The 17421-nt window shown below is 37.9% G+C and overlaps 3 protein-coding genes across 4 annotated transcripts; all 3 read right to left on the reverse strand.

Annotated features, from left to right (window-relative positions):
• Positions 1-529: 529 nt before the first annotated feature.
• LOC111011513 (polyadenylate-binding protein 2) lies at positions 530-5781 on the reverse strand. 2 transcript variants are annotated; one of them, XM_022285305.2, is made up of 6 exons: positions 5646-5781; positions 5415-5517; positions 4712-4782; positions 1466-1657; positions 1233-1360; positions 530-960 (listed from the first exon to the last, which is right to left on the reverse strand). In XM_022285305.2, exons 1-6 carry the CDS (start codon positions 5694-5696, stop codon positions 948-950), a joined length of 558 nt encoding a protein of 185 aa, XP_022140997.1. In that variant the 5' UTR covers positions 5697-5781; the 3' UTR covers positions 530-947. The 2 variants fall into 2 exon arrangements, with proteins under 2 accessions (XP_022140997.1, XP_022140995.1); XM_022285303.2 differs by having other exon boundaries at positions 530-1142.
• A 989-nt stretch (positions 5782-6770) lies between these two features.
• On the reverse strand, positions 6771-11046 carry LOC111011453 (splicing factor). The gene is made up of 2 exons (XM_022285204.2): positions 10924-11046; positions 6771-10842 (listed from the first exon to the last, which is right to left on the reverse strand). Exon 2 carries the CDS (start codon positions 10782-10784, stop codon positions 6996-6998), a length of 3789 nt encoding a protein of 1262 aa, XP_022140896.1. The 5' UTR covers positions 10785-10842; positions 10924-11046; the 3' UTR covers positions 6771-6995.
• Positions 11047-11751: 705 nt separating this feature from the next.
• DIT2.1 (dicarboxylate transport 2.1) lies at positions 11752-15360 on the reverse strand. Its single transcript, XM_022285370.2, has 4 exons — positions 14332-15360; positions 13051-13364; positions 12238-12686; positions 11752-12112 (listed from the first exon to the last, which is right to left on the reverse strand). Exons 1-4 carry the CDS (start codon positions 15160-15162, stop codon positions 11997-11999), a joined length of 1710 nt encoding a protein of 569 aa, XP_022141062.1. The 5' UTR covers positions 15163-15360; the 3' UTR covers positions 11752-11996.
• Positions 15361-17421: the final 2061 nt, after the last annotated feature.

The following is a 17421-nucleotide window of genomic DNA, read 5'->3' on the forward strand; positions in this document are numbered from 1 at the left end:
GTAGATTAAAAGTTAAGTTGGTTCAAACACAGTCTACACTAAATCTCCTACAATGTTATAATATGTAATGGTCAAGTTCTTTAACATTATAAATTTCATTTAAAATCTAATGCAGAAAACTTGTAATTGTTGCAAAAATTTAGAAGGAAAAACTAAATTATTAATGTCTAGATTTTGAGCGTTGCAGTTTAAAGTTTAAAAGACCGACATACGAAGTGAAAATTTGAAGACCAAATATTCGAAACCGAACCAAAAATAAAAGTGAGAAGAAAAATTAAAACTTTAACCAAACTAAAAAGTCAGTTGCTAGCATTAAAATAGGGCCTAAAATACACAAGAATGAGACAGGTTCCGAAAATGAAAGCTCATTTGGGCCAAACCACGAGTTTTTCCCATTTGAAAAGAGAGTTATTTTTTTCTACCACTCCATGACAAACCAAATTAAAAAAAAAAAAACAATATTATTACATTACAAATGAGAGGATTGAATCCAAACACCAACAAAGGAAGGCAAATTAAGACCAGACAGTAATGTCTAACAAATTGATTTGATATAGGCTAAATGGAAGTAAAGGTAATTATTAATTACACTAACCGATCAGAAACAAGTAATAGTTTGGTGCATCCATGGACTCTTGTTCTTCAAACCAGAACTTTTACAACTGACAGAACTAGCAGATGGGGGAAACAAACCCAGACAAAATCTTGGCACAGAATTGAATAAAAGAAGCAAGCAATAAATATATAAAATCGTTTAGTTCGATACGAGTATTGTGTTCCATCTTTAGCTTCAAACTCAATGCACAATTACAAAGATCTTGAAAACTTACCTGCAGCAAGTCCAGAGGAGCCTTTTCCTTTACACAGTGATAGCAGAGCTTTGACAAATTTTTTTTTTCCCTCCTTTTTTCACTTTGTTAAAGTGATTGAACCTGCATCGTGCTTCCTCACACTCCGTTTCTTTTAATAAACAGAAAAGATCTCTTAAAATTATACCAAACATCAATTTCCATCATAAATAAAGAGAAGGGCAAGCAGTCATTCAAGTGTGATAATATCACTAATTCAACATTGCCCCTAACAAAATTAACATTCAATAGTAGGGGCCATAACGCGTTGGCATTCTGAACCTCGGGACTTTCCTGCAACAGATAGAACTATGCTAAATGTCTAGGAAGAGAGCGAAACATTCAAGTGGTTAGCATGGGGAATTTTGTACTCAATAATCGTACCCGTATCCATATGGTGAGAAGAAATAAGGAGCGACATATGGGCTCCTGGATCGAGCACCCATAAATGGATTGGATCGGCGTGGACGATACTGCTTCATCCCAGGTATGTTTGTCCTCTTCGCAGTTACCTACAACATACTCAAAACTTCAATTTTTGACCAAAAGAAGTGGATGAAAAATCAGTAGAATAACCATAAACACACCAATCAAATAATAAATCAAAACATGTTAACCTTCAGCTGTCGACCATGTAGTTCTGATTCATTCAGAAGGAGAGCCTCTTGAACAGCTTCGGGCTCAAGGAATTCAACATAAGCATAACCCTTTGGTTGCCCAAACTTATCAGTGCGAATGGTGATTCTGTTTACAGTTCCACATGACTGGAAATGTTGCTGTACTTCTTCTGGGGTACATGAGTAGTCAACCTGTTCCAATTGAAGCTCAAAACACTTATGTCATACCACGAAAAATCAGAACTAAAAGTACAACTAAAGCTAAACGGGTCAACTTAGATTTCCAAATGAACAAAACTCAGCTATACACTAGTAAAATAAACATAGTCAATTCCTAATACTTTATATATATTATATTTATATAAAATAAAAAAGTGGATCTCACCATTATCTTTTAATCAAAAAATGAGGCACATCATCTTACTGGGTGGCCAAATTTTTTTCTTTACGAAATTAAGTTATGACTTGAATTATAAGCAGCAAGTCAGTTGCCACAAGTTCTACACAATCTCTCAGCTAACTGAGATGCATGCTAATCATAGTAACATCAAATACACCACCAACTCTGTATACCTGAAAAATAAAAAATAAGAAATAGAAAAAGGATGGGCCTCAATCATTCATTATAATTATCCCCTTTCTATTTCCAAATAGACACCCATTCATAAGCAGACGAGCGACGACCAAGCAACTCTAATTTCTCCAGAATGGTTCTCCAGTAAAATCCTAGACGTCTAAAATTGTGTTGACCCATGATTATAACAGGATGTGTGTTCTTCACACAGGAATGAATATGTAATAGCCAAGTAAACAGAAACCATCCAAGGAACTCATTCTCATGTACATAATCTATAGAACGGCAAAAATATTTTATTTCTAAAAAAAAAAGTATATTTATCCAGGTATTTCACTCAAAGAGTCAAATTTAATCTTAAAATTTCAGTTTCATCCAATCACACACCTGAACTTGAATAGTTAAAACTCCTGTGTTAGTTGGTCACTATTTTTAGTTTTTTAAGATTCGTGGTTAAGTGTGGACTCTTGTTACTAGTCAGACTATTCTTGTGTACTTGTTTATTGTTGGGCATAGATGTTTTTGTAGTTGGTTTCAGAGCTTTTCAAGCTGTATTTTGTTGGGTTGTTTTATTGGTTGGGTTTGAACTATTTATAAGTTAGTTTTAAAATAATTTTCTAACTCAATAGTTAATAGTAAGGAGGGTATTAATTTTATAACTTATTCAAGCTCAGAGTTCAATTTGATGAAACTAAAAATTTTTAAATTAAAATTGAGTGAGCTAAGTGCAAGGGTAAAAAATGAATTTTGCCCGAAAGTAGAAACATAAAAAAGCTTCCCTAATTACATTTATTTCCTTTCCTTGACGGATTAAGGGAGGAGGACAGGATAACAAAGAATATTTGGAGGTCCCTCACCATAGATTATAAATCACTTAAACAATCCTCGAACGGTGGTCCACCAATGCCAGCTTCAACATAAGACAATAACATACCTCAGCGCCACGGCTAGTCCTCATTAGTTGTGAATGCACACTACTTCCCTCCAAAACTTGTCAAGCCCTTTCCATCATTCCAGCCCAATCAAGCAAACCAGTAAAACTTCTGCTGACTTTATCCATAGTCAAACATACCCCTTTCTACGCTAGTGAGTTTATTTTATCTTCTTTCTTTTTTTCCAACTCCTCATTACCCACATAGCCTCAAACTTGAGACATGTAAGTTTGACTGAATCTCAGCCCACCCACTTAGCCAACAAGGCACGAGCTACGAGACATTTAGGTATATTTTCTCTTCACGTAAACTCATCTCAACATTTTTCTCCCAGACACTCTTTTCAAAACTAACTTTTTACCCTCTTAAAAATTTTTACACCTTACCCTTCAATACATCATATTTTTTATATATTCTTTCTTGGGACAAGAAACCTTTTTTTTTTTTTTTTTTAAATACTAGATAGCTATCTTTATAATATATCAGAGAATTTCCGACTTCAGCAATAGGTAATCAGAAAACCTGATGAAGTAACCCTAACCTGTAATTGCAGTCAAACACAGGAGTCAAATCAGGCTAGAAACACCAACATATGCTAAAATTTCAAGCACAGTGAAGAAACGGGTCATTCATAAAATTTTAGAAGAAACCATCTGAATTGAATTGAATTTATGGCAATAATCCCTAGAAAATATTCCATGAGACATAAGTAATTATAGATTTCAAAGCTCTTAAAGGGCAGAATTATAGATAATAAAACAATGATCCTGCCTAACATCTTTTAAATAGTACTACTGGCAAAGCAACCAACACTTCAACACCCTCAAACTGGAAAGCATGTTCCTAGCTCTTCCAATGACAAGAATGAAATGTACCAGAAGGAACTCATGGCTTACTGAAATTTAATAAACCTTAATGACCATATTGGGAATGAAACCAAACGATTGAAAGTCAGCCGGTTCCAGCCACGTCAAGAAGCAAATAAATGAAGCCTCAAAGGAAATGATGCTCAAAATGCTCTTTCTAATGTTAAACGAAGAAGATAGTTCTTCTGTAAGTGGCTTCTCTAGCCAATATACCTCCATTCCATTTTAAAATATAAAAAATTGTCAAATACTTCAATAAGATTGACCCATTCTTCATATAAAGGCACTCATAGTAACTATAGAACTTAGAAGTACTGATGATTGTTATAAAAGGAAGCAGAAAAGAAGCAACTCGAAGTTTCCCTTTATAAATAACTTAAAATGTTAGAAACAACAAATCTAGTAAAAATAAGAGGTCGTGCAAACAGTAAATACATAATGTTGAAGTATTTCATGCAACTAAGAAATGGGGGAAAAGGTGTTTCCTTCCATAAGCTATTATAGTTGATAAATTGATGGCTTCATTCTAATCACACATTGAAAATGAAGTGCACAAGACTTTATTTTACCAAAGGAAGAATGAAGACTGAAATTCAGCCTCTATACCAACTAGCTACACCCAGCGAAGAAAAAAGACGCCCTAAAATTCCATATATTGCAAATAAATGAGAATCAGTTAGCTTGTCATTAAATGGAAATATACAGTCTTCCTTAGGTGAGCTAAGCTGATGATATTCCAGAATTTAACATGAACAAAGAGAATCCTTTCACCCATTAAAAGTTCAGGTAACTGATAAGTATGAGTGGCAAAAGCAAGAAAATGGATTAATATGAAAAAGGCAAATAATAGTAGTCATGGAAAAAAAGAACTTACATTGCCTACAAACACTGACCGTGCATCCACTTCCTCCCTATTTGCTTGACTTGCAGCAGCACTTGCTGGATCTGGTAGTACGAAAAGTGGTGAAACAGTTAACGAGGAAAGGCATGATGGAACTTCTCAAGAATGAGTATGTATTCAAGTGAAAATAGTCTTCATAACTAAAACAAATTCAATTGGCGCAACAACGATTCTGATGCCAATTCCGACGTTGGTATTTTTTTTTTTCAAAGAACAAAAGCAGTACAGTAGCCAACTTCTTCTCTTAATTTATCAAAGGCTCCAAAAAATGCTATAAGAACTTCCATTGAGGATCAAGACGAGAATGGATCATCTCTAAATAGTGAACAGTTTAAAAACCAGTTTCCCAGTAAAAATGTATTTCTCCAATATGTAATCCCAATGCAAGCTTCATGTCTTTTCATAAGATCCAAATGCAAATACATGCTTCCATAAGATTTTCAGATTGTATGCAATCAAAAGTTGACCTTTAGAATTTTTTAAAAAAGAAAAAAAAACCAATTCCAGCCCAAAATTCGCCTTACTGACACAGTATTTACCAAAGAAGATCCAAGTAAGATAATCGTATGACAGTGACACAACGAACAAAAATCCCTCCTTGAGGACGGAAAATCTCCAGCACATTGTAGAAAAGCAGAAAAGGCATTTGGAAAAGCGAGGAAGAGCAGAAACAAACCTTGTACAGAACTCATTTCCTTCTCGACCTTGGCCTGCATCTCACGTAGGGCAGCAGCTTCATCTTCCATCTCTTTCAACCGTTTCTTCATGTCGTCTAGCTCCTGAAACCCGATTAGGAGGCGGAAATGAGATACAGAACCAGAACAAAAGAGATTAATTAGGGTTTATAGCCCTAAAAAGAAGAAGATGGTGAATGAGAATCCATTTGAAAGAGAAGAGAGAAACTGACGACGGCATCGTTGCTCTCCGAGCCAATCATGTCGATGTCTTCGTGCTCCATGACTTCTCCTCCGCCCCTCCGCCCCTTCCCCCGTCTCTCTCTCTCTCTCTCTCTCTCTCTCTCTCTCCCTCTCTCTCAAAGGGAGTTACAGTAACTTCGGGTTCAAACCGGCTCGTATATTTTAGGCATTTTCCATTTCCCCTTTTTTAAAATTAAAAAAAAAACATTTTACTTTTTATTTTTAATTTAGAAAACCCTTTCTTTTATCAATAACTGCAAAATAAGCTAATAGTCCTGATCCAATCAATTCCATGCTATTTATTTTTAAATTAACATATTATTTCTTTTTTGTGGTAAAATTTATTGACATATTAATTTGATATTAAGACTTTTACTTCTTTTTTAATATGAAATATGTATTTTTGTTTTTGTTTTTTTGGGCTGAATAGTGTATCTATTATGTTTTTTCCATCGCTAAAATATAATAACAAAATAATATTATGAAGTTATTAATTAAAAGTATTTCATATCTTAATTTAAATAAGATTTGCGCCATCCCCAATAACTCTTGATCACTTGTAGAGAATGTACCAATTTCTTTAATATTATCGTAATATTCAATTTTGTTCAACTATCATTTCTCCATTAATGAGAATGATTATAATGCAAGTTTTAAAATTTTAAAGATTTATCAAACATTACTATAAAAGTTTAAAGACTAAATATTTGCTTTTCTAAAAAAAATAAAATAAAATAAAATAAAAAGATAGATCTTGTGTCATGTGAAATAAGGTTTTAACACGTACAACTTATTAAGATTTAAATATTTATTATTTTAATCGTTCAAGATTTGTTCATTGACTAAAATTATGATAAAAAAATCAGATAAAAATAAAAATAAACATACTAAAATAGTCATTTTTTAAAATTACCTCAACCAAAACAAATATTTTAAAAATATAAAAACTACCATGAACCAAAATTGAAAATATAAACTAAATCGGATATTTTAAAAGTACAAATACCAAAATGAACTTAATCGAAAAAGAACATTACAATACATTTTGACTTCCTAGATTAACAATTTTTATCGCTACACGAGCTTAATCATTTTGTTGAACAAAACGGGTCAACTTAACTGAAAAAAGTACATTATAATGCTAATAAAGGATCCCATTAGCAAAAAACCCTTTCTTTGGTTTAGTAGTTAGAATAAGCAGCAAAGGATATTAATATCACATGCTAAGGCCAATGGGCCATACTTACTAATGGAAATCCTTCTGTGAAGAGCTAAGAACCCAAAACGATACAAACTAATTCAATACATACTCGCCCCATCAAAAATTAATGCACTTCACTTCACACAAACATCACCAGTTCCGGTCGGTTGTACACATTGTTTTCTCCATCTTCTAATGCTGGATAAGCTGAAACAAGAGCATCCTGGGAACCAATGTACAGCGAGTTATAGATTTTCCAGTATACTTCTCGAACTTTCCGAGCCGGGTGGAAAAGCCCCTGCAGGCAGTAGTTGAGCACAACGGCTGCGCCCAATGCCACCCTCATTCCTTCGATGGCTTCCATCACTGCGTTTATGACGTGCGGGGATGTTTCGAATATGTTCGGCCATACATAGTTCAGCAAGTGGACTAAGGCATCTTCACAACCTAAACCGGCCACCCCTAGAGCCATGTGCTTCACAGCAGACGCTGCGGTTTGTCGGTGGACAAGATCTCGGTCCATCAGAGCATCCTCGAGCAATGGCGTCACTGCATAGATATAGTCCTTTCCCATTTCGCCTATATACTCGAAAAGAAAGGAGAGAGACTTCAACACACCATTTTGCACGTTGAGCTCTGGCACACGATACTCGTTCATTAGGGCAGGCAGAACTGTAAAAGGTGAACATGTTTCTGCGACTATTGCAATTGCGACGGTGGTGCAAACACGATTCTGACGTTCCTGTACTTTTAGATTGTTCAATAAAGTTGCCAAAACATCTTGTGGCCCAATGGCCTTAGCAATATACCCGAAAGTGTTAACCGTGGCACGCCGGATACCCTTCTTGTGTGCTTTGAGCATCTCAAGCAACTCAAAGCAGATCCTCATCCACTCTCTTGCAGGAACAAATTCAGCACCACGATCAGCAATACGACCAACAAGATCAATGCAGTTCTCCTGCACTTTCTCATGTCTGTTCTTCAAAATTGGTGTTAATCTGGGAAGCAGATCCTTGATAGGAGGGGTCATCTTTGTCATACCGATAACATTCACAATAGCCTTGAGAGCTCCCAAAATGGAACCCAGAACTTCAGGGTATTCTTCTCCCAAATACTCATACAAGACAACGCCAAGATGGCCCATGAGTTGTTCCTCTTGGCACTGCTTCATGACAACGGCAATCCTTGAAATAAGATCAGCTGCTTGCTGCCTCACTTTTGCACTCTTGTTATTCAGTCTCCACTTTATGGTACCACAAATCTGGGGAAGATACGGTTTTACTCTTTGCCCAAGAGAGTTGACAACTGCACCGAACCCATTAAGCATCACATTAGCATCATCGCTGGTCTGCTCTTGGAAGGCATAAAGAATCCCATCAATCAACAACTCTTCTAATCGAGCATCAATATCAGATGCACCCAAGTTCGCAACAACTTTCTCTATCGTTTCCATAACCATTCTTCTATAAGGTTCACTTTCATCCTTAAGATCTTCAACAACTCTACCTACAATATCAGCAACACCGACTTTGTTTGCTATCTCAACAGTTGTGTCCACAAGTTGCTTGTAATTTCTACGATCTAAAGCCATTCTTCGAACCCAAAAGTTCCTAAAGAATTCTGGAAGAATATCATTACGAATATAATCAGCCTCTACTCCCTCAGTGCTCACACACTGCTTGACCACTTTGAGAACAATTTTCTTCATTTCTTCATCAGGTGATTGAAACTCTCGAATCAGAATGTACATCACTTCCTTTGTATAGTAGCAGGCATACAGCGCATCCATCAAAGGAATAATAAAACCAATTGCCTTAAGGAAAGCTGCTAACACCTTACCACGGTGCGACCTAATACCCTTCCACAGTGGTTTCAAAACGGAGTCGAAGCTTTCAATACCATATGGAGCTGCAGCCTCAGCAAGTGCAGCTAGAGACAGAGCAGTAATTGTCCTCACCTTTTGGTTCTCGTCATTGAGACCGTGTTCAATAATTTCAACAAGAGACCTAAGATGCGGTAAAACAGCACAACCAATAAGAATAGCAATCTGCTGAACAATCTTAATTCCAGTATGACGTGCTTGCCATGATTTTTTACTCTGACACACAGCTTTCAAAAATGGAAGAAGGGCAGGAATTCCAAGTGCAGAAGCAACAACACTAAAAGCCCTGGCAGTTGTATTTCTAACATACTCATCGATGTTGTCAATATCTGGACGCATAGCAGCAATCATAGTAGCCAAACCAGCAGCCTTACTAAGATTGGATATAATTTCTCTACCTTCTACACGTGCATAGTAATCTTCATCAATCAACAATGGCTCAATCACAACAAGAATTTTGTGCACATAGGGACGAACCAATTCATCCAATTTATAAAGGACTCTGTCAATAACCTTAACCAAAAGATGCCTCTCCTGGTCCTCCAAAGTAGGCTGCATAAGGAGTGGCAGAATGCGGTTGAACAATGGGCCTGCACCAAACTCACGAGCTTTATCAGTAAGCTGCCTTAAAGCTGTTTTCCTCTGAGGGGGCGTTCCATTCTTTACCTTGAGCAAGAGCTTCATAATCTTCCGCTCTTTCTGCTCTTCTGGAGACAATTCCTCCTCGTCTTCCTCATTCAACAGTGCCCCAAAGTATTGGTAATCCTCTGGCTTCATGAACGGCAAGCCACCAGGTGCTTCCTTCGGAACATCAAACTGCTGCCCCCGATTCTCCTCTGGGATGGCATAAAGAGGAGTTCCCATTGGAGTTGGCGTGGCAAGCAGCTTCCTTGCAGGTGTTCGAATAGGCACATATGAAGCAGGAGGGTCCAGAATCTTATATCCCTCTTGTGGAAACATGGCATCAAGTTCTTCATCAGTCAATGGTCGGTTTCTCTCCTCAATATCTCTCTCCCACCTCATCAAGTTATACTGCTCAGGGGTCATTGGGCCACGCAAATTGATAGCCCCAGGTGTGGGGGTAGCCAGCTCTACTCCTCCAACAGGAGTCACACCGGGAGTAAAAGCAGCAGCAGGGGTAGCTCCAGGCATTGGAGTTGCACTTCCCATTGTTGCTGGGGTCTCATCCCAACGTGATCTCTGCCTTTTTGGAGTTGGCGTAGCCATCCCAGGAAGTTTGGGAGTTGCATCCCAAGTCATTCCAGCTGGGGTTGCACCAGGCGTAACACCACCAGCTGGAGTTGCGTCCAAATCAGCCAACCTCCCTGGAGTCGGAGTCTCATCCCACCTATTCCTTCTCCCCACACCAGGTGTGGCATCCCCCACTCTGCCTGGTGTGGCATCCCACCTTCCAGGTGTTGTATCAGGCAAATCCCAATCCGAGGTCTTTGCTTTTTTTGCTCCACCTTCGTCCTGCGATTGATCCCACCTATTCCTCCTCTTCTGGGGTGCTGCAGCTGCTGCAGCCGACTCCTTTGGCCTCTCACCAGACGCCTTAGCAGCCTCCTCTTCCTCCTTCTTCTTGGCTATAGCCCTTAACGTCTCCTCCTTCTCCCTCTTTAACGCCTCCTCTCTCATAACCTCCGCATACGTCCTCACAGACGGGTCAGGCGTCTTCTCACCCGCAGCAAATGCATCGTGCCTCTCAGGTGATATCACCCTATTCAACCTCCGTTTCCTATAATCATCCTCTCTATCAATAATCCTCTGGGGTTTCTTAAACCCCATATCATCATCTTCTTCGCTGCCTCTGGGCATCTCCTTCAACAGAGACTTGGGGGCCGTATACGATGCCAACTTCCGAGCAACCTCGTTGTCCAAGGATTCGAGGTTCTCATCATCCTCGTTAACCGGGATGGAAGTCACATAACCCGCCTTATCATTGCTGCCATAAAGATCAGTATCGAAGGTGACTGAGCTGAGAGAAGCCAACTGCTGCTCCATCTTCCTCCGCTCCTCCTGGGTTTTGGCTATCTCTAAATCCATGACTTGCGTCTGAATCCAGAGCCCCAGAAATCGATTCGGCGAGTGTTTCGCGGATAGACTATGAGGATTTCAGTAAGAAAATTGTAGAAACTTAAGAGATGCGAAATGAAGAAATTGAAGGATAGAGAAATGAACTGACCTGAATCTAGTGGCGAATTCGAATGGCGAACTTTCCTTCCTTCGTCTGTGCAGCGAAATTAGAAAATCAGATAATTTTAGGGCTTTGTTTGATCGGGAAAAGGAGAAATACACTGCGAAACGAAACCCCCCTCCCGATTTCTCTTGGGTTTATATAGAACCGACTTACCCAACTCATCGCTCCAATGGGCCGGGTCGGACATTCCAGGCCCAATGATCCGATTTTTTTTATTATTATTGTTTTAGAAAAATTAGAATATATTTGGTTTCTACTTTTCTGTTTTAGAAAAAAGAAAAATCAAGTTCATCATTGTTAATAATTCTTTTTTTTTAGACATATTGCTCCTTTTCTGAAGTTCAAAACTTCATTCTCACGTAAAGAAAATTGCTTCCAAAGGTTAAAGACAAAATCCCATTTAATAATTGTTTTGTTATTAATAATTTAAAAAACCAATATGAATTTTTTTAAAAATGTTCTTAAAAGGAAATTTTTGTAATTTTGACAGAAGGATGTAATGATAATTTTTTAAGAAGTTTATCTTTTTGAATTTTTTTAATAAAACCGTTTAGTTTAGTGTTCATAAATCTCCAACTTAACAATATACATACTTTAACCTATTGAGATATGGTCATATTTGACTTTAACTAGTTGAAAGTTAGTACTACACCGAGAGGGAAACTAAATATTGTCACTTCAACCAATCCAACTAATTTTCACCCCGAACAACATTGAAGAGTGCAAAGTTCCTCCGTGGCAAAAGAAGAAGACAACGATGAGTCGAGAACAGAAATACAGAAATGAAGAACTCAGAGATTAAGAAGGCCAGAGTTTCAGATTGGTTTTTCACCAAATTATGAATCTCATTCATAACCAACCAATTTCCCTTGCACCATTTGATTTGCAATGGTTAGACAAAGGCAAAATTTAATCAAAGTCCTAACCAATGCCCACCCATCAGTAGAGAGAAAGAGAACAAACAAATTGGCTACATAAAAATTGAACTCTCGATGGTGCCCAAAGACAGGGCATGTACAACACATAAATAATAACCCATTTGATTCAAGATTTCATGTTCAATATAGACCCAGAATCTTCCACCAAATACCCCCAACCACGCTCCAGATAGTAGCGTTTACGAGTGCCATCACGAATCCCATCTTGAACACGTCCGGTAGCTCGACATAACCCGCTGTTGCGACAAAGAAACACACACAAACAATTGGTTTATGTCAGGCTCAAGGGGGTCATTGTCTGAATTCAAAGAAGATGGGCATGTTTGTGATTCCTATGTCTGTTAGAATTAGAAGGCCATACCTCCATAGTATACAGCAGCTTGGCCACTACTGTAATGGGTCAGAGCGCCGAAGAGGTTCGTGTTGTAAGCTAAGGCCAGAGCAGCCAACAAACCGGGTACCTTGGCAGCCAAGTGCATTGCAAGGAATGCCGAGTACAAAGCTCCAACGTGACCAGTTTGGCTGGCGAAGAGGTAGTGAACCAAGAAGTAAGATGCTTGAAGAATGGCAAATGCTGCAGGCCAGCTGAGGGAGAGAGACTTCAGCAAATGGGCCACAGAATTGGACATCCAACCAACAAGACCGAGACTCGTCAATTGGCCCGCCATGCCCACGAGGACAGCAAACCAAGCTAAGGTATCCCAAGCCGACTTTTCGGCTAAGCAGTCATCCCAATCAAGGACTCCGAGGGTAAGGAGTATTGATAAACCAATCATTGCAGCCACAACGCTTGGTATTTTGAGGGCCTCTCTGAAAGTAAACAAAAGATGCTTAGTTCGGAACCAGAGGATGAAACGAAAACCATTCGACCATATGATTAACATAAGTAACAGATGACAAGTAAGAAATAAAAATTAATGTGCATCTGCAGCCGCTTCTACTGCTGACAACAGTTCATAAATTTTCAGACTAAAAGGTTTGTGCCCCTAAGGTAGTGCCAATGCTTTAACTGGTATAATGAAATCAAGAATATCATGAGAAAATGGTTTCAAGCAGTAGAAGAGGGGCAGGTCAGTGATCAAGCAACGAAAATACCATTTCCATACCATATCAATATGTCTACGACCAGAGAAAACGATGCATATGATCAAGCAAAAATATTAATGTTACATACCCAGCAATCCATAAAGAGACTGCAATAAGCATAGTACCAACCATGACCCATTCATTTTTTGTGACGGGACCCATGGCTGCCAACTTTCTTGTAGCCATGGCCGGGGCGTCTGGCGTGTTTTTGGTTTCGGGAGGAAAAAGCTTGTATAAGATTGCTGGAGTTACCAAGAGACCTACAATTGCTGGGACACTAGCAAACTTGGCCCAAGTAAGCCATGGGCTAGATATTTGTACACCAAGTTCTTCAGCCAATTTCAGGCATAACAAGTTTTGAGCAGCAGCAGTAAGGAAGAGGGCACTAGAGTTACCAGCACACTGTCACCAGCAGATAAGAAGGCAGTACCGAGTTACCAACGGTATCTTGAGATGCCACTAACGAATATTTACATGCAAAATTCAACTTATACAAACTGATAATAGTTAACAATCGTTCATTGTCATAGATACAACCTGATAGCAGCATATGTCATCATACATCAAATCAATACATAATCAAAGGAACCAGAACACAAGCCCCAAGCCAATGGAGATAACAAAAAAGCCATCCAATTGGCTAAAAGAGTGTTTACAACCATAGTTGTCGAAAGGAGTATAGCATCAAAACCATGTGAGGGAAACAAAAGTGAGAGTTTCTAAAAAGTTAATGTATCTTTGTTGTTGAAAAGTCTTCTATTCCTTCACTCCACACATACCAGAAGAATGATTGGATAAATTGAAGCGATAGAAATTTCTTCTCATTCCCGAATGAGTAGCTAAAAGTACAAGCTTTAATGGGATTTCATACTTTTTTCTGCAATAGAACTAGAATTAGTGTAGAGCAGAATCAGCAACTAAAATGGATATTGAATCAGATGAAAATTTTAAGTTTGAGAGGCTCCTAAATTTCCCTGATAAAAGTTCTATGCCCACCTTTTTATTTTCTCTTGACAAGAAACTAAACTTTTAATTAATGATATGAAAGAAAAGTAGAAGAAAGGCTCTCCAGTTGGTATTAATAACAAAACAGAGCAAAAAGAGAACACCATGTTGAGGTGTTAAAGTAAGCCATCTCCGAAGTTTTATTCCTCTCAAAAAATCAAAGTGTTACGCTATGCCTTGCCAATATCCAATCACATAAAATCCATAAATATAACAAACGCATAAAGCAGCCAGTCGCTCAAAACCTCAACAATCAGCAGACAAAGATTTGGCATGGCAAAGCTTATTGGCAGTAGAAACACAAATCCAGAAAGACAATGGAAAATACAGCTGATAATAGAGCATGCAAAAGTAGCAAAGGAACCTGAAATTGAGACAGAACAAGATAAGCACCGATCTTTTTAGACGATGGGTCGTTGGGTTTACTGTCAGCAGCGAGCGACAACGACTTAATAATGGGCAAAAACACACCACCGGCTCTGGCGGTGGTGCTCGGCATTGCAGGGGCGATCAACGCCTCACTAATCGTGAGACCATAAGACAACCCAAGCGTACTCTTCCCCATCCACTTAACAAAATACGTCGCGATTCTATCCCCCAATCCAGTTTTGACAAACCCACGAGCGAAAAAGAAGGAAATGACAATCAACCAAATCACCTCGCTGGTGAAGGCATTAAACGCAGCAGCAAACGTCAGAGTCTTAGTGACAACAGTAACAGTGAGGCCAAGAAACGCCCACGCACCGACCGGCAAGGGGCTCAGAACAAGCCCGGCAATCGTGGACAAGAAGATGGAGAGCAGCTGCCAGGCTTGAAGCGAAACATCGACGGGTTTGGGGACGGCAAAGCGAACAATGAGGCCAACAGCGATGGAGATGAGGAAGGGGATGGGCTTGGCGCCTCGGCGGGGAGGTGGGGTTGGGGACTGAATGTCGGGGGATTGAGAGGATTGGGCAGTGGTCCGCATTGGGTGGTATCGATGCGATTTGGGGAGCGAATTGAAAAGGGAAGATTGAGAGGTGAAAAGGGGGAAATGGGAAATGGGTTTGGAAGTGGAGGGGGAGAAATTGGGGGAGATTGGGAAGGAAAAGGATTGAGAATGGGAAATGGGTCGTGGGCGGCGGAGGAGAGAAATGCGAGAAATGGGAGAAAAGGAGGAGGTAGTGGAGAGGGATTGGAGGGCAAAGCTCTCCATTATGAAGATGGCAGAGAGAAAGCAAGTGGGGGGGTCGTAAGAAAGACAAGGACCAAGCAAATCGAGGGATCAGAGGGGCAAAGATTTTGGCTTTCGGGTGTAAGAATCAGAAGAAAAGCAGAGCGGATTGAACGAAGTCAGTGGTCTGGTGATTGATTTGCGACGGAGAAGAGAGTGAAAATTGGAGGCTGCGGTTTCCTTTCGCCCGCTTCTCCGATACAGGGGAATCCACATCAACTCTCATGCGCAGCTCCCACGTGTCGCTCTGCCATTCGTCCACCTCCTTTTCCTCTTTTTTGAAAATTGATCCACTAATTTAAAATATTACGATGATTTTTCTAAATTTGCTTAAATCTTATTTCATGCTCTCAAATTACAAATTTGATCACAACTTTCTATTTAAAAACTATTTACTCTAGACAATTTTTTTAAAAATTTTCATATCTATTAAAACACTTTTAAACTTTGTTAAAGCGAATATAGCTCAACGTTAATTGTCAACTAAGAAGTTGTGAGTTGTTAGGGACGAAAATTATTAGGTTTATAAGCATGTTACTCATTTTTGTCCTTTTGTTGTTCTTTTTTTTCCCTTTTGTCTACCTTACATGTGATTTAAACTATATAATATTTTGCTAGATTTAAAGGATGTGAAAGAGATTCTACGAGAGGAGGATGAGTGTTTATTTTTTTTAGTACATTTAAGATTAGATAGTTGAATGCTGAGTATATAAATACCATCTTAATTATCAAACTATGTAGACTTAAGTTTGAAGTGAAAAATATATCGCTAAATTGTGGAGTATTTTCTTGTCTTAATAATAATGGAAAGATAATACAATGATGAAATTGATAATGGAGCATCTATTTGGATCGATATTGAGATTTAATTTTAGAAAATGACTAGCTTGGTTGGAAGGTGCATGAATTTCGAAAAGATTAATGTGGATGGTAAAAATGATGAGGTGGTGTTTTGATATAAACTTGAGTGGAATTTGATCATTTTATGGAAATAAAATTAGTCATAATACTCTACTTTATTCAGTTGGATTGTGGCATAGATATAATTGAATCATTGACCAATATAATTTATAATAAAAAAAAGTTATCAAACCTGAGATTCAAAAAACTTTCGGGTTTAACGATTGTGAGGTAGTGGATGATCAAACCATCAACTTTTTAAATGATATTAATGTGTCTTATTACTTGAACTATGCTCGAACTGAGTGATTTATTACCATTTAATTTTGGTGGACATATCATATAAAATCTCGTGACATTGTAAAAATATTTTTACTATTCAAATTTGAATTTGAATAGAACATTTATACCGAACTCCAATCTCATTTTGTTTTATTTTTAGTTGAATTTTGTTTGTGCATATCATTTGAAAGACATGTATTTTATAACTTTTTCTTGATTACAAGAAATGTCCCTTTGTATGCATGTGAATGTTTAGGGGACAAAATCATATTAGATTGTTTTGGATATGGTTTTCAATAAATATACATATTAAAAATAATACTAAATGTATAATTTAGTCACGGTGTCACTTTCCATTTTCATCTACTTTCTATAAAATTTTAATTGCATTGGATATTTTTTAGGCATTAATCTTTTTTTTCAATCGAGTTGCTACTGTCACTAAACATTAAAAGAATGATGATGTGCGGATTTGATTTTTTTATTTTCGTAAGACTAGCACATTGTTAGTATAAGTGAGTTCTCAATCGTTCCATTTGTTTGATTTTTTTTTTTAGAATTATATTTGTTTGAGCTATTTAATAGAAATAATTGTATTGGTTGGGGTCATTTCAAGTAAACAAAGGAAAGAATAACTTTTTTGGTTAGGGTCTTAAGTGTGAAATGTTTTGGGAAAATTGATGAAAAGGACCTCCACTTTACTCACTTGCCTTTGTCTCCTAATGCTTTGATTCTTATCCATCTTTGTTGGGATTTCTTTCCATTTTAGAATTTATTGTCAAAATTATACCCACTTCCAAAAAAAAAAAAAAAACAACCACAACAACACATATTTAGTGCTATATTTTTATTAAATTGAACCAATCCGACCCACAATTTTGGACACGTGATCCTTTTAATTTGTACACATGTATCTTAGTTGACCGTCACGTCATATTTTTGTTAAATCTTAACCTAACCGAACTAAATTGTAACTAATTTTAGGAGACCAAATTGTTATACGGTGTTTTATGATCTTTACTCTTTTATTTTTCCCTTAATAATTTGGCTGGACAAATA

The sequence above is a fragment of the Momordica charantia genome, assembly GCF_013281855.1.
Source record: "Momordica charantia cultivar OHB3-1 chromosome 10 unlocalized genomic scaffold, Mcharantia_2.0 BLBB01000010.1, whole genome shotgun sequence".
Taxonomy (NCBI): Eukaryota; Viridiplantae; Streptophyta; class Magnoliopsida; order Cucurbitales; family Cucurbitaceae; genus Momordica; species Momordica charantia.